The sequence below is a fragment of the Rhodamnia argentea genome, chromosome 3, assembly GCF_020921035.1.
Source record: "Rhodamnia argentea isolate NSW1041297 chromosome 3, ASM2092103v1, whole genome shotgun sequence".
In the NCBI taxonomy this organism is placed as follows: Eukaryota; Viridiplantae; Streptophyta; class Magnoliopsida; order Myrtales; family Myrtaceae; genus Rhodamnia; species Rhodamnia argentea.
Window position 1 is genome coordinate 35,193,168 of NC_063152.1, and position 24,746 is coordinate 35,217,913.

The 24,746-nt window shown below is 39.4% G+C and overlaps 3 protein-coding genes and 1 long non-coding RNA gene across 4 annotated transcripts; 2 read left to right on the forward strand and 2 right to left on the reverse strand.

Moving 5' to 3' along the window:
• Positions 1-6,907: 6,907 nt before the first annotated feature.
• Positions 6,908-11,164, forward strand: LOC115725925 (ATPase GET3A). Its single transcript, XM_030655589.2, has 7 exons — positions 6,908-7,348; positions 7,841-7,965; positions 8,787-8,937; positions 9,819-9,929; positions 10,043-10,181; positions 10,266-10,381; positions 10,767-11,164. Exons 1-7 carry the CDS (start codon positions 7,088-7,090, stop codon positions 10,941-10,943), a joined length of 1,080 nt encoding a protein of 359 aa, XP_030511449.1. The 5' UTR covers positions 6,908-7,087; the 3' UTR covers positions 10,944-11,164.
• A 1,520-nt stretch (positions 11,165-12,684) lies between these two features.
• On the forward strand, positions 12,685-13,134 carry LOC125314205. Its single transcript, XR_007197762.1, has 2 exons — positions 12,685-12,792; positions 12,849-13,134. It is a non-coding gene; the product is annotated as an uncharacterized LOC125314205 (long non-coding RNA).
• LOC115725926 (ubiquitin-related modifier 1 homolog 2) lies at positions 12,880-14,697 on the reverse strand. The gene is made up of 4 exons (XM_030655591.2): positions 14,518-14,697; positions 13,640-13,715; positions 13,420-13,502; positions 12,880-13,128 (listed from the first exon to the last, which is right to left on the reverse strand). Exons 1-4 carry the CDS (start codon positions 14,538-14,540, stop codon positions 13,011-13,013), a joined length of 300 nt encoding a protein of 99 aa, XP_030511451.1. The 5' UTR covers positions 14,541-14,697; the 3' UTR covers positions 12,880-13,010.
• A 2,495-nt stretch (positions 14,698-17,192) lies between these two features.
• On the reverse strand, positions 17,193-24,552 carry LOC115725942 (phospholipase D gamma 1-like). Its single transcript, XM_030655614.2, has 10 exons — positions 22,273-24,552; positions 21,291-21,407; positions 20,778-20,972; positions 19,764-20,012; positions 19,618-19,689; positions 19,368-19,515; positions 19,084-19,232; positions 18,527-18,703; positions 18,095-18,292; positions 17,193-17,779 (listed from the first exon to the last, which is right to left on the reverse strand). The coding sequence occupies exons 1-10, from the start codon at positions 23,965-23,967 to the stop codon at positions 17,486-17,488; spliced, it is 3,294 nt and encodes a 1,097-aa protein (XP_030511474.2). The 5' UTR covers positions 23,968-24,552; the 3' UTR covers positions 17,193-17,485.
• Between the last annotated feature and the right edge of the window lie 194 nt (positions 24,553-24,746).

Sequence of the window (24,746 nt, forward strand, 5' to 3'; positions counted from 1 at the left end):
TGCAACCATAATATTTAGGAATCGAAATCATGTCCTAATGAAAGCCGGATTCCCGATAAGATTACCAAATCGACCTGCCTCTTTGTGAATATGTGTCCTTATGACCTGTCTGAAAATAAAATATAATGTGTACGTATATAAACGTATATGTTTTTCTAAATTACCGCCAAATGCGCAATTATAATCGTTTAAAGATATTAGAAAATCGTGAAGCTCTCACTTAGAATTCAAAGTGCAAAATAACTTTTCAGAAGGAAATCTTCTTGGTAATTTGCTTGCTAATCTTGAATTCGATAAGCCCTTGGACACTAATTTCTTTTCATTGCCTCCAAACAATTATTTCATGTTTTATTAGGTGTGATAAAATAGGGATGGTAGATTGGTGCATCTCGCATTTGGTAACATTTAACCATGTTAATATAGTGATGTCAAAATTCAAATCAGAAAAGTTTCAAAACTCGAAAGGATTATTATAAAGTACTATAATTGAAAGATTTAATCTCAATTTTTAATTTCTGTTGTTGCTACAATAGCTAAGAGAATACCATTGTATTGATATTTGTTATCACAAAATCGATAATTGCATAAAAAAAAACAATCCATTATCTTGAAATAAGAAAAATTTTGTTTCTCATAATCACAAATCCGATTCTTTCTACATGCAATTTTAGATCAATAGAAGGAAACTTTGGCACGAAAAGGCGGCATATTTCATCTATTTGAAAAAGCGTTCATATTAATTGATCGAAATTCCCTTAAAGCTATCTTCAAGATCACTCGGATTAAAAAGTTTGTCTCAAAATTACAAAGTACAGTTTGCAACTTCTTATCGTTTATGTAACTTCTCATGTTGTAATCTAAGAGGACAAAAGTTGGTAAATAATGCTACCTTCGATTAGTAGTTTCATGAACAAAGCCGGTAAATGAAAGGGGTTACTGACCAAGAAAAACTAAAACAATAGAAGGTTGGTACACTAGAAAAACAATTAAACTTTGGTAAGTACTTCGAACGGTAATTAGATTATCCAAATAAGTTGGTAATTTAATGAGACAAAAGTTTAAAAAATCACTCTAATTTCACTTGGTAATTCCATATAAAATTTACTAACTTCAAAGGTTAAGTGAGTTCTGCAAGTAAATGGCATAAATCCGCATCTACATGCGGCTGCAATGCATGAACTCGAACCGAATCGTTGACATCTCTACTCTATATATCGAATTTACTTGGAGAAAGACCCATAATTGGTGCTTAGCATCTCTATACTCTTTACCATTTCAATAAATTAATCACCATTTCTAATTTATAGACTAGGAAATTAACAACAGCTAACAAGCTTGATCCACTCATAGTCCCCTGAATCTGGAAAAAGAAAAAAAAAAGGATTTGTTCACATAATTTTGCCATGTCTTTGTGTGTCTCCTGTCGGTAAGATGTCATATTTGTATTATCAAGGTCACTCGGTTGATCTTTTTGATTGTCATGTCTGAATCCGGCACCTCGAAACCAAACATGGATGTAGTTTCATGTTATAGTAAAGTTGAATTTGCTCTATTCGTCTTGGCATTTTCTAAACACAAAAGTGTCTTTTTTATTGCAACGTCTCGTCAACTAAGCCTTTCTTGCCGCCCATTCGAGAGATCGTCCAACTTTCAGTCAAAAAGTCCAGGTAAGCAGCTAATGAAGTACATGTTCTTTTTTAAAAAAAAAAAAAAAAAAAGAAGTACATGTTCATAAGGTAAATTTTTTTAGATTATATTTTGATGATTTAGGACCAAAATGCCCCAAATGCACAGAAATTGCACGTAAAACACACGTGCGATTTTTCACATATTTTTTTTAACGTTTGGAAACCATTTAAAAGAGTTCGTTGAAATGAAAATGAAAATGACGAGAATTTTATCTATGATCCACTTAATTTGAAATAAATTGATAAAAAAGGATAAGTGATAAGTCTATAAGCTGTAATTTATTAATAAGAATTAGATAGTGGATAACAAGTTATGGCCTCAAGTTATGGTCCCCAAACATACGTGGGGAGGCCGTGGAGGAGATTTTCAAGGGTAGCGTTCATGCAAAGCTTCATGGACAGCCTTATAAACCCTGCCGGATGGAATAAATGAGATAATACTCCACTAGACTTATTATACTAAGCAGAGTTTGAAAATAGAGGGCACAGATCGAAAACCAATAATTTGGTACAAGTGGCTCGAGTACCACGTGATTAATGCAAAGGATGCGGTGAACTTCACCGTTTCAACCGACGCCTGGTGCTTGGTTACCTTAGATAGGCGTGCCTTACACGAGGGATTGACATAGTTGAGAACTAGTTTTAAACTCTTATGGAATAGACATGTTATGGTTTGATTATTTTTCTCTATAATGGCAATAGTTATGGACTGTGATTTAAAAGCAGGCATGTATTCAGATAGTGATTGCTGTGTATATATACATAATATATTTCTCCTGTATTACTTTTGAGCTATCATTCGCTAAATCTTCCATTTTCTCTATTATGTGAGCTCAATCACATTTTTCAAAAATAACTATTCTTCTGGTCATGGTGTGGCTGCTTTCAAGGACATGCTGAAATGCTCTTATGTGTCCCTAGCATGTGCTTTGCTATTGCTAATTGCATCAATCACGTTTCTACCATGGAAAGTATCCCGAAAGAAACGAGTAATAAGTGAGGGTACTTCTTGCTTCTGTGCACTTGGCTGCTGCACTAGTTCTTATGCTTATGATGGAATTGTGTGTCTACATGCATCAGGCATAAGCTACTGGCAACGCCAACATGAAAATGCCCCTCGCCAACATACAGAAAATTGCACGTGAAACACACATGCTTAGTATTTAATTGGTATCTTTATTGCATAATTTATCTCACGAATTCATTGATACTATCATAGCTGTGATGGCACTGAATTTTGTGGTGATGTACATCACCTTGTCTAACACAGTCGGTCCACTGAAGGCCATGGCCGTCCAAGTTGGAGGCGACATGTCGTGTTCTACCGCTACAGCTTGGAGGCCTACCAAGACACCTTCCTGACGCAGCAAGTTTACAAGCAGTTCTATCACGAGTGCGACGTCTAAGGAACAATTGATTTCATCTTTGGCGACTCAACTGTTGTCTTTCAGACCTGCAACATCTAGCCCGCCTCCCATCTAAACGCCAAGGCAACATGATCATTCCCCAAGGGTATTCATACGAGGGATTGTCCATAGGCATTGTCCTTTGACAACCGCTCCATCAAAGCGGCTGACCACGTGGCCTCAAGCAACAGCTTCGTCCAAACATATCTGAGGCCTTGGAGGAGGTTTTCAAGGGTAGTGTTCATGTAGAGCTTCATGGACAGTCTTATAAACCCTGTCGGGTGGGACAAATGGGATGATACTCCACTGGACTTACTATACTACGCAGAGTTTGAAAATAGAGGGCCTGGATCGAACACCAAGACAAGTGGCTTGGGTGCCACGTGATTGATGCCAAGGATGCGGTGAGCTTCACCGTTTCAATCTTTTTGCTTGGGGACGCTACGTTAGATAGACGTGCCTTACTCGAGGGATTGACATAGTTGAGAACTACTTTTAAACTCTTATAGAATAGGCATGTTATGTTTTGGTTATTTTTCTCTATAATTGCTACAGTTATGGACTGGAATATGAAAATGGGCATTTATTCAGATGGTGATTGGTGTGTATATGTACACGGTATATTTCTCTTGGATTACTTTTGAGCTATTACTCGTTAAATGTTCCATTTTTTCTACTATGTGAGCTCAATCACATTTTTCAATGACGACTAGTTTTCTGGTCGGCTGCTTTCAAGCACATGCTGAAATACTCTTATGCCGCTGATGGAATTGTGTGCAGAGACATGCATCTAGCATAAGCTACTGGCAACGCCAACACGAAAATGCCTTTGGCCAATGCACAAAAAAATTGCACGTAAAATGCACATGCAATAGGATTTAATTAGTATTTTCACAGTATAATTTATCTCACGAATTCATTTACCCTATCACATCCGTGATGGCACTGAATTTTGTGGTGATGGAGATCATGGCATAACATGGCTGGCCTACTATAGGGCTAGGCCGTGGCCATCCAACCTAGAGGCAACGTGTTATGTTCTACAGCTGCAGCTTCGAGGCCTACCAAGACACCCTGTTGATCAAACTAACCAGCAGTTCTATAGCGAGTGCGACGTTTAAGGCACAGTCGACTTCATCTTTGGCAACTAAATCGTTGTCTTTTAGAACTACGTCTTCCTCGCCTCCCATCTAATGGTTAGGGCAACACGATCATTGCCCGAGAGGGTTCGTTCGAGGGATTGTCTCGCACCCTCAGGGCGGGACGGCCTAGCCTCAAGAGACAATTCCGTCCATACATATATGGGGAGGCCGTGAAGGAGGTTTTCAAGTTCATGCAGAGCTTCGTGGGCAGCCTTACAAGCCATATTGGGCGGAACAAATGGGATGATACTACTATGCTACACAAAATTCGAAAATAGGGGGTTCGGATCGAACACCGGAAAATCGGGTACAAGTAACTCGGGCACCACGTGATTGGCACCAAGAATGCGGTGAACTTCACTGTTTCAACCTTGTTGCTTGGGGATGTCTGGTTGCCCCACACAGGCGTGCCTTAAATGAGGGATTGATATAGTTGAGAATCTGAAATATAAAAGTGGGTATATATTTTTCCTAGATTGCTTTTGAACTATTATTCGCTAAATCATCCGTTTTCTCTACTAGGTGAGCTCAATCAAATTTTTCCAAAGATTGATTAATTTTCTGGTCATCATATGGGCTGCTTTCAGAGACATGCTGAGATACTATTTATGTGTCCCCAGCAGGTGCTTTGCTATTGCTAATTACAGCAGTCGCGTTTGTACCATGGAAAGTATCCCGAAAGAATAAATTATGCATGTCAATGCAATCTATTGTATTTCACTTTTTTACAATCTTGAATTGACAGGAGATAAAAGTCAAAAGGGGTAAATGTCTTGGAAGGATGATAGTTGTTATTCTTACAGAATTTTCTTTCATTTTTTTTCAAAGTCAAAATCAACGAGAGAAAAAAAGTTGAAAGAGACAAATATTGGAGAATATAATTGAGGTATATTCTCTTTATCCGTTTTGTACTGTGAAAATAAGCTCAATAATCACAGAAGTTTGAAGATAACAAATGAATGAATCAATATACATTGGTCCAACTATGCTCTATTCATTGCAAGTACTCTCTCAGCTCCGAATTCAATTGTATATACTAAATAAGATATACTTCTCTTTCTAGTTTAATTTTAAAATTAGCTGGATTCAAAGGAAAATTACAACAACAAAAAGTCCTAAACTTATTTGCAATTGTTTATATTCAGTCCACTATGCCGGCAGGCGTTAACGTGACATAAGTGCTTATGTGGATAAATTTTATATTTTTTCTTTATTTTTTTAATCAATCAAAAGGGATAAATGTTTTGGGATGATATATTATATGCGGGAAAAGTCATCCATTTACACGAAGGCACAAGAATAGGAAGAGTTCATGAATTCGGCATTTCATCTCATATTTTTACGCTTCCATAAACGTCTCTAAATAATAATAATAATAATAATAAGATGATGATGATGATGATGATGAAAGAACAATAATGGGTTTATTAAATTCAAGAGATTGCTAAAGTGGTAAAACTATTCAACTCAACTTCATACATATAATTATATAAGAGTTGAGAGAACGTTTGCTCCCACATTCGCCCCTTCACGCTTAATTTTGCCTCCATGATTGGTACGTGGTAAAGCACAGGGTTAGCTCGACAGGTAACGTTTATTTATTGATTTGCTATCACCAAACCTTTATCTTTCATTGAGTCAATTTTAAGAAGAAAACGGATAAAGAGAAGGTATTTCAAATATACTCTCCAATAACAATCTCCGTTGATCTTTTCCTTTCATCGATTTTTCAAAATAGAAAAAAAATTGCGACATTTATTTTTCGATTTCTATTAGTATCAAACACCTGGAACCTTTCGAAAATAGAGAAATATTGACATTTGAAATTGTATATGATTTGTTATGGTTGAAATAATTTTTGTATTGTCAAACCATGAGCATAAAGTAATAAGTGCAAATATTAAGTAGGCCTTTGTGTGGTTATGCGTGGCAAGTCAACTAAAAAAAACCCTTTCCGAGTATAATTGCCAAAATTTAAACATCGTTTCAACACTAAACACCTATTGAAATTCGAGATATATTTCCAAGTTATAAAAGATTTTAATTTTCCAGCAATTATAGATAAAATTCAAATAGAAATCAAATAATTGAAAGTGTTAATACCACGAAAAATCATAAATCGGTACACCTGTAACAAATTTATCACAAACTAAACTGGAACATTTGTAACAAATTTACTCCAAATCGATACATTTGTAATAACTTTATCTTCCGTTAGTTTTTGTTAAATCTAACCGTTAAAGTGCGAAGTTAAAGGCACTTGGCAATAGACAGGTGCATCGGTTTGAGGTTTTTACTCTATATTTGTCACAAGCGTATCAGTTTGAAAATGTTCATGGTATTAACCCAATTTAATGGAGGATAAATTTATCACAGATGTATCAATTTAGGATTTTTCGTAGTAAAAAAATTAATGTATGGTAAATTTGTCATAGGTGTACTAGTTTAGAGCTTTTGGTGGTTAAAAAATAGTTTGGAGTAAATTTATCATAACTGTGTCAGTTTGGAGTTTTTCATGATCAAAAAATAATTTGAAATAAATTTATGATAAATATACTAATTTGAGAATTTTCATAATATTAACCCTAATTAAAAATCAGAAGCGTTAAAAGATGATCACAGGACACGACATAAAGTCCGGAACCAAGACGCGTGCGCATGGCGCACCTATTAGCCGATCGGCGCACTTTAGTAGATCCTCCTTTATCATAAACCGTACTCGAAGTCTCAAACCATCCGAATCACCTGAGGCTTCGTCACTTCGGTCGGACTCGTGTGCTCTGTTTCTCGGACGTAGGCCTCCCTCTCTCTCTCTCCGATTCGCGCAACAGCGGTTCAGAATTCGCCTCCAATGGCGGCGGCGGCGGATTTGCCGGAGGGATCGTTGCAGAACGTCCTGGAGCAGGAGACCCTGAAGTGGGTGTTCGTCGGGGGCAAAGGCGGCGTCGGGAAGACCACGTGCAGCTCGATCCTCTCGATCTTGCTCGCCAGCGTTCGACCCTCCGTCCTGATCATCTCCACCGATCCGGCCCACAACCTCAGCGACGCCTTCCAGCAGAGATTCACCAAGTCGCCGACTCTGGTTAATGGATTCACGAATCTGTATGCCATGGTAGGAGTCCGTTCCCTCTGCTTTTTCCGAGCGTGTGGAGCTTGTGTGATTTCGACGGCATGCGGCAACGCTAGATTGAGAAGATAACGGTTCAATCTTTCGGTGGTATGCTTGGGTTGGCATTGAATTGAAGATTAGCGATTGGTCTGTTCATAGGCAGATAGGTTATCGATTTTGGCTTCATGATGTTAGGTCAGTGGATAAATTCTGCTTGGATTGAAGTTCGTCAACAAGAATTGTAGTTAAGGCTGGGTTTGGAGGAGCCATTCCCTCTATCTTGTCAGTAGTGCGTTTTGCCTGCCAAAAGTTTGACTTTTTTGCCAATTAAAGCATCTATTGCTTGCTCATATTTCGTTCTATTGCCAATTGAAAGCTCTTTAGCTTGCTTATATTTCAATTTTCCTTTTTTGGTGGATGAATTAAGTTATATGATCCTGCATTACTCTTGGTTCATCTCTGTGACACATCATTATTGCGTATGTTATTCTGTAGGAGGTGGATCCAAACGTTGAGCAAGAAGACTTAGGTAATTCTGAAGGGATGGATAGCTTAGTTTCTGAGCTGGCAAATGCAATTCCTGGGATTGATGAGGCAATGAGCTTTGCGGAGATGCTGAAGTAAGGAGAAAGCATGCTTTTCTGATATTTTGAACAAGTGCTAATATAGATTGCAATGTTTTCAAGCTATGTCAAAGGAATAAAGTACAGTATTTTCGCACATAAAAAAAAAAAATTTGAAACATGCCCTGTTTACCTTTTACATTTTCCAAAGCTCCTTTGATGGAGTTTAACAAGTGCCTTGGATGCCCTTGTCGACTTTCTCCTGTTATCACATGTCACTATTTTGGGTTGTGGTTCATCTCACTCTATGTGTGCATGCACATGTGTGTTTGTGGGTTTTTAAGGGGTGTCTAACCTTCTAATGGTCATTTTAAGATTTTCCATCAGTGTCTTTTGTGTTGACATATTTGCCTCGATATTGATTTGAGGTTTCCAGAGCGAAGTTTACCCTAGATTGTGTGACCGTCTTTTTAAGTAGACGCAAAGCTCTACCGATCAAGTGATGCTGGCCTCTAGTTGGAACTGGCTAGAAAGGTTGTAGATTTTATTGTGTTGATGAAGTACCCTGTGCCATCAATGTGAATTATAATAAAGAAATGAAGTTTCTCCTGCTTTGGCGGGAGGTAGGGCTTTTGTATTTTTTAGTTTTTATTTTTTTGGTTAGGGGTGGTTATCATTGGCTAGGACAGTCAAGTGTTAGGTGGATGAATGCTGGACTAGATGAGGAACTCTTTTCCATGTTTAATTATCTGTGAATTCTAAGATCTTTGACTATGGAAGAATCATGCTTTCTATTCTATTTAAGCTTCTTATTCCTTTCAAATGTTTTACCTTTCAAGTACTGTCAGTGAGTTTTCGTGGAAAACATATTTGTGCAGATTGGTGCAAACAATGGATTACTCTGTTATAGTATTTGACACAGCTCCAACTGGTCATACACTTCGGTTGTTGCAATTTCCTTCAACGTTGGAAAAGGGACTTGCAAAAATGATGACTTTGAAAAGTAGATTTGGTGGTCTTATGAATCAGGTATGATTCCTGAGCTTATCAAATGAACTGGGTAATATTGAATTGGTCTTCTATGTCAATTATAATTTCATTTACCATCTCTTCAGGTGCCCTTGTGTTATTTTACTTTTGCTGTATCTCAGTGCTCAAGAGTTGGAGGCTATAGGATCTACAGCCTTTTTTGTGTACGCGTGCCCTTGAATGTCTCTATGTGTGTCTTTTGATGTCTAGTCTAGCTTAGAACAGTGTTGCACGTGTCTCAGTCCATGCTTTTGAGGGCATTGGTTGATTACGTCTCTTATGTACTGTTAAGTATCGTGGCTCAGGCATCCAGTTGATTGCATTTGATTTCTCCCGATAGCTCTGCCTCCCATCCATATTTAGAAGCTAGTATTATCGGTTGTCTGGCACTGCATAACGTCTCGATTGACGTGTATGTAACATTGGCTACAGCTGTTAATTTAAAACCTGGATTGGCATGGCAGAAAGTTAATGGGGAGAGATCCTGGGTAAGCATTTTAAAATATCATGAAAAGGATAAAGATTACCTGCAACTCCATAAGATGGGGATAGTCATTGCAATTGGTTGTATTTTTATTCTCTTTTTCCTTCCAATTTTGCTTCAGACTTAAAACATGCAGTTCTTCTTGCACTGTAATATCTTCTTCAGACATTTCAGCATGGTGAAACTCAGGACCAAGTTGCCCCTTTTCAGTGTCCTTGTGATATTGGGATTTAATTACTCGAAATTCTTTTATGGTGCTTAATGTTGCTCAAATGACTAATATAGCCATCAAAGATGTTTTGTCATGTTAGGTTATTATTGTTATGTCGTGTGAACTTGTAAACTGTTTATGAGCAAGAGCTCCTTGATAATTATGTTACAATGATACATGTTGCAGATGACGCGTATGTTCGGTCTTGATGATGATTTTGGTGAGGATGCGATTCTGGGAAAGCTCGAGGGCATGAAAGATGTGATTGAACAAGTAAACAAGCAATTTAAAGACCCCGTAAGTAGGTTTTTCCACAGTATGTATCTACTATAGGTTTATGAGGATGGAGGACTTTTTTTTTTTCCTTGTACATCACCATACCTTTGTGTTATGTTTTTCTTCTTGCCCAGGACCTGACTACCTTTGTCTGCGTTTGCATTCCTGAGTTCCTCTCCCTATATGAAACAGAAAGACTGGTGCAAGAGCTCACCAAGTTCGAGATCGACACTCATAATATAATCATTAACCAAGTACTTTATGATGAAGAAGGTCTGCATGCTAGTAGTATCCATTTCATGTGATTTTTCTATAATGCACGCAGGAGTTACTGTTGGCTAATGATTGTGCCTTTAGGTGCTGAGTCAAAGTTGCTCAAAGCTAGAATGAGGATGCAACAGAAGTACATTGATCAGTTCTACATGTTGTATGATGATTTTCACATGACCAAGCTCCCTTTGCTACCAGAAGAGGTAATTGGATTGCGAAACAATATGAAACTTCACCGTTTTCTGGGAGCAATATGCAGAATGGTTTCTTTCCTTCGGTGAAACTTGTATAATCCTATCCTTCTCTAGCATCATAAAGCTTTCGTCTGATCTCATGAACTCTGAATCTTTATACACATAATTCTTCTTTTAGGTAACCTCTGGACTTGATTTTAGCCCCGCCTTCACTCTTTTTGCTTTAGTACGAGACTTGGCCCATTGACATGCCAACTTTGTTTTGAACCCAAAACAACTTTATGAATATATGAAATTCTAAAGCATGTATTCTCTTTGGGAACAGGAAAAAGGGAATTTCATGACTGTCTCATTTTGGGGCATACTTTTGATTATTGATAGGTGGGTTTTGCAGGTTACTGGAGTTGATGCTCTCAAGTCTTTTTCACAACATTTTCTATCACCTTATCAGCCTTCTACCTCTAGAGGTAGTGTGGAAGGCCTGGAACGAAGAATTGCCACGCTAAGGCAACAGTTAATTGATGCTGAAGCAGAGCTAGAGAGACTGAAGAAAGGAAAACAAAAGGTCTAAGTTGTTATCTTCAATAATTTGCTCTTCCTCCCTGTTCCTTTTTTCATTCTCCTTTTTATACAATTTACTTGGGCCTCTGGTCAATTTTTGTTTAGCCACTGGATTGTCATCCCATTGTATCCCATTATTTATCTACTTGTAGAATTGATTTTTATTGGATCTTGGTATAAGCATTCTTATGTAATGCAAAGCTATGTCTGCCTCCCTTTTTCCAATTTCAATAGACTTTTGGTAGCTATTAAGGCTTGTCTGGATCAATTTTTACTCTGTGTTTTTAACTTAACCAAAATATTGCGGCTCACGCACCTCGACCTTTTCATGATTCGAGACATCCAAAATTTTCACAATATATTAATGTCGGCATGTACAATAACATATATCTTTTCATAATGTTTTGAATTGTAGATTGTGTTTTCAATTTTGGCATGAAAGCAAAAGATTACTTAAACATTTTCAGAGCGGTCACATGCCACATATTCACCTGACCGGAACGACAGGTTTTATGCGCCCTTGCCTTTCTTGGAACGTAAAAATCTTCGCTGCCTTCATTTGCTTCATCAATACCAAATGACCTGTCGTTCTGGTCAAAATGATGGGTGTTTTTATAATGATCCCAGTGATTCGGGTGAAGAAGCAGCGGAACTGGGATGATGTTCGCCGACGCAAGTCGCTTCAGCAACAGTGGAGGGGGTGGTCTGATGACCGCAGGAACAGTCTCTTCCCCTCTTTCGCTTGGCATGAATTGGGAATGCCATTTTCCAATGTGTCAACTTTGGCTTGGGTGATCTGCCAGCGGAGAGTTGCCCTAGGAATGCCCTCGGCTCAGCATTTCAATGCCTTTCCGCGCAAAGATCTACCTATAATACTCATCATCGTTGACGCAGGATGTTTCCTTACTCATGGAAGATTGAAACGCACAAGAGTCCCGGCACGGTCATCGATAGGCAGGGAATGCAATCTCATCCGAACCATAACGATATATCATCAGGTGTCCAAATCAAAGCACCTAGCTTAACATGATTCCGCTCGTTAATAGTGTTTCTAAAACAACGTGCAAAGTGCATATCCTTCAACGGTTTGAACTACAGTATCTTCTTCATCGACATGGACATCTTGCCCATTTCCCAGTTGACGCTTCATAACGAAGGTGCCCGGGGCAATAATCTTACGCTTGCTCCATCATGCATTTCTTCGGCAGTTCTTCAAAAGTGTTCACACTAATTTGATGCCCTTCATTGCACATCTTCCTGGAACATTACACGCTCTACAAGAACTGAATGAAACATCTGGGCTGAGGGAGTTGCGATCATCCTCAGACAAGGAAAGTGACCCCGTGAGGCCAGAGACCCCCGAGCCTGCGTTATGGGCTTTAGCATGTTAAACATTGTAATCCCACGAGTTACAACTTCCGGTCGTCCCCGTTAGTGGCCAAAATCTGACCACTCACGACTCAGGACCGTTATTCAGTAGTTCAATCATTGCATTCCTTGGAAAAGACTTGGACAAGCTTCAACAAACGATAGAATTAGCTATTCTATTCCCTGCAATATTGCCGATAGAATACGTACGTCCTCGTTAAATAGGTATGATAGATTTTCAACCAGGTTATATATACCTCTAGTGGAACATATGTTCCTACGTAACAAATATCATATTCTCACCATATTCCGTTCTTCAGAACCATACATGCCATAATGTTCAGACAAAATCTAGATAGCCCAAAGAATATCTTCTATCCTGACTGAGCTAAATAAGAAAAGCAACTGCTCCTTAGCTATGATATAAAGAGTCATTTCAGTCCACCGAAGTGAAAGTCTCCGGAGACAGAGCAGGAAAAACAGGGTCATAGGTTGCGAGGGGGGTTCTTGACATGGGCCAAGTAAATACAAGCAATGATTTGAAAAGAAAAAGGAAAAAGTCAAACGAGAGGAATAGCTAAAATAACAACACAGTCACTAGCACATCGATAAAGAAATGTTCTCCAACTGCTCTAATATATGGTACAATTAACTGCATTGTGTAGTCATTCGCGTCCATTTTCATTTAACAATCATCCGATCACATTCACTAACCACCATGTAGAGTTGAAATAAAAACTACCACATCCTTCTCTTCCAGTGTGGTATCCAGTTGGCCGCTGAGCTCCCAGTCACAATCGTTCACAAGGACTAGGACACCAGGTCTCCTGCACGAATACATAAAATACATCATGAGACACTATGAATAAATGTAACAGCAATGAATAGCAGGTGTCCTCTGCAACTAGAATTGACATTTTGTGGTTTGTCTATCAATTCAATTGTTTGTTTTCCTCGAAATCCACAATCCTACTCTCTGATATAGTTAATGCAGACTGCTGAAAACTGTTAAGTGAACAAAATTTCTTAAAAGCTAAAGTTGATTAATTGGGAATGACTAGGAGTCTAGGAATGACCCTCCTCCAAGCCATATTCAAGTGTGGCTCTCAGAAACTTACACTGTATCTCCTTTGATGAACATTTCAGGCCTCTCCTTGATCAAGTTGTTCTGAACCCACACGAGCAGATCCCTCATAGCTAACTGAGGAAAAAGTACATAGATTTCAGTTTATCCTCAATTCTCACAATCATAAAACAGTGCATAAAAACCAGAATAAAACCCTGCTTGCATAGTCAGCCAAATGAAAGTTATTCCATCATGTATTGACATTGGGTCACCTGTTGTGCTCCTTTTGGTGTTTCAATATTGATGTTGTGAATCTTCACAGAATTACACAGAAGCTCAAGTCCCCCGCTGTATTCAGGCAATACAAAAAACTTATTCAGTGTGATGATGGGAATCTGTGGCAAAACCACCTGGCAAAAGCATTCCCAGGCAAGGAGGATAACAGACCGAGATCAAACACAACAAGGAACCATGTCAATCAAAACGCAACCCAAGATTTTTAACAATTTCAAAAGCTCATCAACCAAAGGACCAATGACCCTCCCTCTAGCAAATTAAGGTTAGGAAGGCTTGCAAGATCTCAATGGTAATGACTGGGGTAGGAGAAGCGTATTCCGCTCAGGAAACTTGAGAGAGGAACTACAACAGAACATGTTAAAAATTCAACCTTTTCTCTTGACCAGTACATACGCCAGATGCATCCTTAATTCCAACTTAAAATAGCTTTAAGGGGTCGGCATGATTTTTCGATAGGAACCCCCTTGAGGAAAAGCTCGGAAATCCCATTTCCAAATCTCAAACTCAACTAAAAGAAGAAAAACTATCAATAACCATAGCAAACGCAGATTCAACCTTCTTCGGCAAAGCAAAAGACTTGCGCCACATTAAGATGCAATACATGAAATGGTGAGTCAAAATGCCAAATCCCCACGATCCCATCAAACTTTCGCAAGGAAACAAGGGACGACTCTACAAAGGGCATCGATTCTTGCGGCTCAATCTCATTCAAAAACCGATACAGATTGCAGATTCCGCTACGAAACAAAGCGGCATAATTTTTGCACCAGCCCGAAACAGAGTCGATGGGAGATCACGTTCAAAAGAAGCGAAATTCACGAACAAAAGCGAGAGCAGGTAGAAGAGGACTAACCCGAACTCCACGGTGAGTTGCATCTTCGATTGATCCCGATCGAGTCGCGCGAGGAACGAAGAGGGATGCGCAAAACCCTTTTCGAAAGATGCCCGAGTCAGAAGAACACTAATACCAAAGAACGTCTCTGTTAACGAATGAGACCGTCGAAGACGAACGTAATCGATGGCAAATTCAGTCTTCTGTTTCCGACATAACCATAAGAAACAATTGTCCAGTAAAGAATATCTACGACTTTATCGATAATAAATTATATTTAAATATTTTTTACAACATTTTTTCGTTCGTCTATTATTTTCAAATGCTAAAACAGAGAATTTTTTGGAAGATATTTATTTAAATTATTTATTTTTCACTAAATAAACGTAATTTAATTTATTTAAAATTTTAAGGTTGGAATCTATTGTACATATGACCAGAAAATGTTGAACATTGATCCAAACGTGATCGCAAAACACAAATTTCTGTCAGCAACATGTCGAAATTATTTTTTACACTTGAAAAAGATGTCTCTTAAATGTTTTAATTGCTTCTGTGACTTCTGTCAGCTTAATTTTTCCATTTAATTAGCACACTCGTTTTTATGCATCACCAAGGCTATTTGTTATACAACGGTCGATAAGCGATTAGCCCTCGTGGCTATTTGATGAACCTGAACATCAAGTGATTTCAACAATCATACAAGTAAGTTACTCTAGAGGATGATGTTAGAACAACATAAAATTGATTATTGAAAATTTGAGCATCTTGGTTGCTGGGATCTAGATTTGATTGTCAGTATTTTTCGGCAAATGCCTTGATTTTATGGTGAGTGTATGAAGAAGAATGAAAACGAATAGATGAAGTATGATTCTTGGTAGGCGCATGAAGAAGAGTGAAGACTACAAAGCTACATGCATTTAATGAAGAACAGTAACTACTGAAGCATGAAGACGAAAAATTAGGGGTGAGCAAATCGGATCACCCGGATCGGGACCACTCGAACCGGACCGAGACCGGTGGTCCGGCTCCTGGTTCTAGAGGGAGCGGTCCGTTTTTTGGTTCTAGGATCCTAGGACTGGACCGCTCTGGATCGGACCGATTGATTTTTTTTTTTTTATCAAATTGAAAAGCTATTGGCACACTTTTTTTTTCTCATATGTAGAAATCTTTTTAGTTACACTTTGTTTTATTTTTTTAAAGTAACCAAGCTCATGTGCTCTATGTTAGGAATGATGCGCATATTTTTTTTTTTTGTATGTGTCCGGTCTAATGGAACTGCCCAAAACCGGACCAAACCGGTGGTTCGGTTCCCGATTTCGGAAAATTAAGAACCGAGACCACCGGTCCAGTTCTTGGTTCTTAAGGGGAATCGGATCGGATTGGGCACTGATCACTCCTATGAAAAATGCTAAATGCTGACAAAGCTCATTGAAGATTTCTCCACGGAAGGCTACGCATGTCCTCAAATGCATCTATTGTGTTTGTCCTTTCTTTGACCTTGGTCGTGTGCTTTATTCACTTTATCGACTTTTGTTACATCATTTAATGTTGTCGGTTATGTGCCTCCAACCAATATAAATGTTGTGAAGTTCGGCTTTGTATATATGACCGAGCAAAGCATTTGCATTTCACTAAAGAGTTCTTCATCCAGTCTTTATTCGTGCCCTCATTCCAAATGTTTAAAATTATCATTGTTCTTTTTGTTTTCAACAGATGATCCCAGGAGAGTCATCAGACAAGGCGAAAAAGGAGCAGAAAAGGTTTTGAAAGAACACAGAGCATTCGGAGCTTTCTCCCCCCTTTCTCATGGCTGATCATATCACAAAGCCCTCAAAGCATTAGGGGATATGCTAGGTCGCTTAGGGCGGCATGGCAACGACTCTGATTCTCTGATTCCATCTCCCGTAACAAAACAAGATGAGAAACTTATTTGATAACATACATGATTCTGATTCTAAAATTTTATGGTTCTATTTCCGAAAGCACTTTTGGAACGGAAATAAGAATAAAAAAAAATTTGATTCTTTGTTCCAGAATTACTTTTGAAAAACAAGACGAATAAAGTGAGAAGGCTCTAACTTTGTTCTACCTACCACCGATCGTTGGACAAAAAGGAAAATAAAAAATAAAATAAAACTACTTTCTAAAAAAATTAATAATAAAAACAATAATTTTTTTTATAACAATAGAATAATTTAATAAAAATATATATTTTAAAAAAACAACAAATAATTTAAAAAAAATTTAAAAATTTTTTAAATAAAATCTCTAGAATTATTTTGCATTCTTAACAAATTATAAGAAATAAATATGCCATGATTTGGTCAAACACAGAAGTGTTCAAATAATACGGGTAGGATCGGGTATGGATTTAGTTAAATATAAAAGTGTTTAAGTTCAAATTCGTGGCAAAAATTTACTTTTTCGGATCGAAATCGTTCCATGTAGGCCCTTAGAAACGATAATAGAAGTGCAGAATGTTCATCTCATCAGCATGTGAGAATGAGTACATGACTACCTTCCGCCGGACAAAATCACAATGGATCCATACTACAATTCAGCGTCAAGCGCCGTGTTTTGTTATGAACACAGTCCGCGGTTGTACCTCAGAAATTTCCCTTCCGGCTACGCCAGTTCCGCTATGAAGCTGCAAATGCAGAATGGATGTACCTGGGACTCGCGGAAATGCGGTCTGAACTGCATAATTTATCCTGGCGTGTGCATTCCTTACTTTCATTATTACAACAAAGTATTTGGTCAACAATCAGCATGAACTTTGTATAGCCGAACATAGTACATGTCAGATCCGTCAACTCCGTTGCACGAAAGAAACCACTGCAAAAATAATTTCCCCATCCAAGGATGATAATAAAAAAGGAAGCAGAAGCTGTACATGAAGAAACAAATTTGACCACGAGGATGCAATCGGTATTCTCGTCACAATCTTCATTCGGAAATCCAAGCGACATTGGATTAGTATGGCACATCAGATGGTTAAGTTTTCTTGGATAGCAAGAAATGAGCCCACGATGTGTCCTCCGACATCCGGGAAATTTTCGCATCCTGGAAGAGGCCTCACCTTGCCCTTCCGGTCGACTTCGACGGGATATTTTAGGAGATGCCCTCGCATCTCCGACACTTCCTCGGCTGCAAATTGTTGCCAGAATATCTCGCCGAGTTGTCTGACCCTCCTAACACATTCTAGACTTTCTGGCTGTGTAAAGCAATCCTCGATCCCTCCAATGTGCTCAGCCCACAGCGACATCCTATATCCATGGATCTATAAAGCAAAGACAGGGACAAGTCAGAAATCTGTCCTATAAATACCATCTTCATATAGTTTCCGTTACTTATCTGTCCTATCTTTGCATATAAATGAACAACTTGTAAGGCACATAGCAAGATAACTTCCACAACATTATTTCACTTGAATCGATTTAATGGTATCGCTTAATTTACAACTATCTTTGAGGGAAAATAGCTTCTACTCATCACATTTTAGAGCAAACGTTTTATTCATCACCAGTCAACATGAAAAACTATGATGTTGTAACACTTTTTAAAAAAGAAATGCCCAAACGATATTAAAAGCCACCTGTCCACGTGGATTAGATGATTTTCTCGCCCATGTATGCTGAGGCTGGTAGGCCCCCATAGCAATCTCAGTGTCTCTTGTTCCCTCCATAGACCGCTGGTTGATATTAGCTGACCCCAATATCACAAACTCGTCATCCACTATCATGCCTTTTGAGTGGACATAAATCATGAATCTCCGACTTTTCTGGCTTTGTGCCTGAAATTTCCCATAAGTTTAGAGTGCTTTATAAATCCATTCATAAAAGTAGACAACCCATAATTCATCTAAATTTCATAAGTAAAACAGATTTGGATAAGTGAGACTGCGAAAACATCAATCAATCAGTAAATAACTCAGGGCATCTGTAAAGAAAATATTCATCAATCACAGAGACGAGTGGCCACACAATGAAGCTGAAATGAAGTTTAGTTTCTTAGGAACTGGAAGTACTTGAGGGGTATGTGGGGCACTGGGACTTCCAGTCTGTGAAGTATCACTCCAATCCGGTGCCTCACGATTCCCGAGACAGAAGAAGTTCAAAAAATCATGCGGAGCATATGCATCTTCAAGCCCAACCTCCACCAAGGCCTTGTATATAGTCTCATACATCATTTGCATAGTTTTATGCTGCACAAGCAGGAAAACACAAGGTACATTGATCACAAGAGAACACAGAGAGTAAAGATGCTTTAGCCTTATGCTGTACCTTGCATATCATCAGATATGATCGTAATAAAACGCGACTTGATGCATTACAAAGATCAAAAGCAAATAGTGAAACCATAACCTAAAGAATTTGATTGAATCAGCACAATAGGCGATGCACATTACAAGATTATTCATTAATGTTCCAGTTCCAATCAATTATATTGGCTCTGCAATCCTTTCCTTTTTTTTTTGTTTGTTAGATAACCCAGAGAAATGTTTCTTTGTTTTTGGCTTATAGCCGAGTGGTGACAAAAGCTGTTGAGAAGAGAATCTTGACTACTCATACAATGTTGACATACCTGCCAAAACAGAATCCTTTGTGTGGCAGCCCCTGTTGGAACACCCTCTGGCCACATAGGGACTACTATATATGCAGCAAATCTTTCATGTGCTCTAATTTTATTGGCTATTTTGAGCGCAATTTCCATTGGAATGAGATTGTTAGCACCTACAAAATATGTAGTAGAGTGATTCTGAATTCATAATGGCTAGAAGAAAATAAGAGGTTTCACTTAGAACCAAACAACCAAGTCCATCCTAGCAAAGAAAAATTACAATCAAGTTCAGGATAGAATCTTCATACCTATATCCTTATGCTGATTCCAGTTGTAGGAAGATCCAATGAAATATTGATTCTCGATATAGATGAAATGTTGGGCAGAACGTATGGCTTTTACATATGCCGTATGTATACTCATGTCAATCAGCACATTCTTTCCACAAACGAGATTCTGCTTCACCAAAGTAAATAATGAACTCTCACGAAAGAGACTGATTTTAATAGCCGTATCCAGAAGAAACATAGGTCTGCTAAATTATTTATTTCTCCTCACCATTGTGGTGGCATCTTTTGGATCCTTTGGGAAGGAGCCCTTAACGGAGGTGGAATCAATTGAACGAAAGATCTGCATTGAGTAGTATAACTCCAGTCAATAAAATTTTCACTGATAGTTTTTTGGATATGTAAATATTTCAGTACCTGCACATGCCATGACTCAGGATTATCCTCCCTAACAAAAGAAACATCAGATATTCCAACAATATCCGGAATTCTGTCTATCCTGAGCAAAGCATCATCATATGACATCTTCAGCTTTTGAATACCACGGGGTTTAGCAGCTCTATACCAGCGTTCCTCAAAGTTGGTTAAGACATCATATGCAGCTGGACCATCAATTTTGCTATGCAAGTCATGCCACGGTTCTCTTGGGGCTCCAGCAGTATTGCCCTACTCAGGTTTAAATCATCAAACAATAACCAAAAAATTGTTAAAGATTTGATTTCGGCCCACGTAAACAGTATCATAACAATGCTTCATGAATGGGTATCGCCATTGCAATTTCAGTAGCCTGAGTAGTTGTCTTGTCATGCATCTACCTCACAGCCAAACCCTTTGTAGTGGACTAATAGCTGTATACACATTGCTAATACAGACCATCATATGTGGCAGGAACACTACCACTGTTTCTATTACAGTATCTCTAACTGAAAGCTCTAATGTTTTTAATTGAAACAGTGACCGGAGGGTATCTGCATTCTGGATGGTTATGACATATTCCTTCAACCTCCATGGCCATTAATAACTAGAGCAGGTCAGATAGCTGGATAGATCAAATTGATCTTATTGAGATAATTGCTTCTATAAGGAACTTTCAAGGAGCTCTTAATAAGGAATTAGAAATTATCGACAGCATAGTGGAGAATGAACAGGAGACCCGAACATGCAAGATCTTAAGATGATCTAGTTAACACAAACAACACCTGTTCACACATGAGATGACATCACTTACAGAACAAAGCATACGGGTTCAGATTATACTTAAATTGTGTTGTCGTTTCTCTAAAATAGACACAAAAAGTTTCAAATGACGAAGGAAACCAATAACTAACTCAATCTCTTCTTTCATGCGGGGTCCATGATTATTCTGTTTTGTATTATATCGTTGCCTATTTCATCTCTGAAGTCCATGAAGAGAAAAAGTTAGAAAATTACAGAGAAAGTAGGGTTATGGTAGTCGTCTTTATGCACTGTTTGCAATGTTTTAAACAGAGGGTGTTGAGGAGTGTCATATCGCCCATCACATAGATCAAGCCCTCCCACGAAAGCTATAATTTTCCTTTTGTTGTATCCAGCGTCTGCATCCACAATGACAGTTTTCTGATGGTGTGTATAGATTGTTCCCACTTCCTGATAAGCACAGAACTCAATGTGAAGATGCAATTCAAATCTCACATACGCATTCAAGCACAAAAGTGATCACAAAATACAAAAGTCAAATGTTCTCTTTATACAAATATCCAATAGTCTTATATTTCCAAAAGATGAAATCAGTGACATCCAAAAAGGCAGACTTAAGCTTGTACTTTCTAAATTAAATCATCCATTCAAAGCCAATCATGCTACCTAGAACAAAATTAAGGACTGGATAATGTACATATCATATGGTTAAGATACCATGGGGAAAGTAACACAGAAATTAATAATGGAACTATAATTGCAACTAACCCTCTGCTTGACCCAACTATGCCGTTTTCCCGCAACTCTTGGACAAAGCAGCACCTGCACGGATGAATGCTTGAAAAACCGGCGAGTCTCCTCATCATGGGTCGCCATAATCCCATCCTGCACCAATTGAAGAAAGACATTACTTTGAGAAAGCAAATGTCACAATTTATGCATAAAAGATGAAATGAATAGTAGTAAGAGTGTACAACTATTTAGGAAATTGTCGAGTGAACCTAAATTATTGTGAGAACCAATTCTAGGTTAAAGGGACAAAAATCACCAATGTTGGCCAGTAAATAGAAACATGGAGTAGTCAGCAAAGCTATTACTAATAACAAAAACCAAAAATATTCTATGTGCCTTCCGAGAAACTTGGAGATGGTGAAGACCTTCTATGTGCCTTCGCTAAATTTGTTCCTTCCCTACTATAGAAAACTTGGACGTGGGATTTCGGGAGTATCAGCTAAAATCATGAGTTGTTTTAAAGTTTTGTCCTAATCTTTCGTAGGATTTTAGGCAAAAGAGGTTTGCGAATGAACGCCACTAATTCACAATCTTCTCCTCTGCAACTAACAAATAACCATTCAAACAATCCTAGGTTAACTGAAGGTTTGTTGAAGCTTTATAAAAAAACAACGGCATCTTCCTCTCAGGGGAAGCAAGCCAACTTTGCATCAACATTCCAACACGGGCAAATCAGAAACTCGCAGTGATGTTTGCAACAAAAGTTGCTTCCTCCCATATCTGGTGCTATAAAACAAACTTATTCTTTATCATTGCAGAGTTGGTAATCAAGAGTCAAATCATGCAATATAAAATTATTAGGTAATTGGTCAAGACTGCTCCCTCCTAAATTGCAAAATTTAGCAAATTTCCATTCTTGTTTTCAGAGTTAGGACAAATAGCATACTGCAGACATTCCTATAAACTTCCTACTAAGGAAACGTCATAAGTTCTTGGCATTAAGAGGTAAGGTACTCACTGTTTTATAGCCCAAAATGTTCCTGGAAGTAGGGTCATCCCACACAAGTAGTAGCACTCTTACTCCTTCTTGAGACTTGGTCCTCAAAAGTTCCCCCAAGGTGCTATCTGAGCCAGAAGCAGCATTGTGCACCAATCTAACTTTGTGCCACACGGACCAGCCTGTGATGTAAATCAATTTTCGGGCCTGGCGTATTGCATCAAAAATGTCTTGCCAGCACTTTCCATGGGCATAATACATCCCGCCATCGAGCTTCACGTTGGGAAGCGACCCATCTGGAACATGGGCATCCTGATAAAGAGTCACAGTTCCACCTTTTCTTAGGGGAAAATATGTGCCGGGAACCCCTTGATAATCAGGACCAGCCCCCACACCATGATGATACGTGCTGAGTCTTTCTATTGGAGTGTACTGAATTGATAAACTCAATAGTGCTCCAGGCTTGCAAGGTTTGCCGTTACTGTTCAGGATTGGATAAGTACCCTCAATCTTTGCTCCTGAATATATCTGTTCCACTGGAATCGCAACAATTCCTATAAGTTGTGATCCTACCACATCGCTATCCTTAACAACAAAGTGGACTTCTGCAGCATAGTGAGCGACAGGCACATAAAAATGTTGCTTCCAAACAGGATTTTCAGAGTTGCTCATCACGTAAGTCCTACCGATGACGGCATTGGACACGGATATTGTAACGTAGGGATCGCTGGTGACCTTGCTATTCATACGCCCTTCAATCTTATTTTGCACATTTCCTGGCAATTTATTAAATACTTCGCCCAAAGTCTTGTGGAACATGTCCATATTTGGAAGATTTCTTGCTTCATGTACCCAAATATCCAAATTGCCGTGTAAGAGGAGAACCTTCAAAGATCCTTTGGGATGTTGCAGGGGCACGATTTGCAGACTCTGACTATGCTGTGATCCATTAAATGAGCTCGAGTGGACATAGCCAGGATGAGTGGACATATCATATCGACCTGAACTTTCCTCCCAGCCACTTGAGAACGAGTCATTCGGGTAACCATAGAAATTTCCATGATTATTAAAACTCGAATTTGGAGAAGCCTCCAACTGTGGAACCACAGGAGCTGGAGGAGATGCAGGGGTGGTTGAGTGACCTTCTGATATCCGCATAGCACTCACGAGATCATCCAGCGGAGGATATATGGAAGGGTAATTGGGGGATGCATCATGTGCAGTCTCATGACTCGGGGACGCATCAGTTCCGAAAGAGCTCGAACTATCCAGCCGCTGCTGGCTGGAGAAACTCTGGGCCCGAGAAGGGAGATGGGATTGGCCTTCCGGTGACGACTGCTGTTGGTAATGGTAATGGGCTGAACCATAGTGGAAGCTGCTGTGATGCTGAAGAGACAGTTGCTGAGAAGGAGAAGGAGGAAGAGCCGGGTAGTGATAAGGATATGAGCCAGCATAACCCGGCGATCCGTGGTGGTGGTAATCTAAGGGTCCGGAGTGGGAGGATGTGGACGCGGGCGGCACCGAAGGCTGGTGGTAGTCCAAGGGTCCGGAATAAGAGGTGGGAGGCGGAGGTGGCGGGTAATGAGGAGGGTACCCGTAGTTCGGAGCATGATAAGGATATGGTTGAGGCGGCGGATAGGCGTGATTCGGAGATGGTGGAGGATATACATAGGGATTGTGGTACGGATACTGTGGTGGTGACCCATACTTATCCATTTATAAACAACAACAACAGAAACGCTACGCTGCACTTGCAAAATTCAGGAGACCCACAATCGGCAAGATGTTCAGGAACCAGAGCCGCTTCTCAATTAGATAAATAGGAACCGCAACAACGCGAAATGAATCCTGAAATCGAGCTCTTCCTGATTCCAGAAACCTCAGACAAAAGGCGGAACGAGCTCAACCCGACGACGACGGATCCAACGCACGCGTTTCTCGTTTCTCCCTCGGGAGTTGATGCATGCAGAAATCAAACGAGCGAGAGGTACGAGAAGGATCACCTTTTTCCTGCAAAACTGCGATCAATACTGTCCGACTGAAGCCTTTCAGATAAGGACCCGCTTCGTGCGACCAGAGAGACGCAGCAGCAGCAACAGGAAGAGGGAGGAGAGATGCCTGGCGACGATTAGGAATCGGAGGGGAGGGGAAGATCCACCATGGAAGCTTCGGAGAAGAAGGTTTTAGAGAGAGAAGGGGAGAGAGAGAGAGAGAAGGAGTTGCAGGGGAGTTGGGTAACGTGGATGGGTGGGTTAAAACCTGTCACCGCACCGGCATTTTCAGACTCGGCTGGCGAGCTGTTTCTTCTTCTGCTCCCTTCTTCGATCGCCTCGTCAAAGGAATCGGGACGTGAAATTACCACCGGCTGCCCCTGGGTCCCTGCCACGTGGACGCCGAGCTGGAAAAAAGAAAGAGGGAAAAGAGGAAAGTACAAGATCAGACAATGGGGAGGGGAATATCGAAACGGATTCTGATGTCTGGCTATTGGTCCGAAA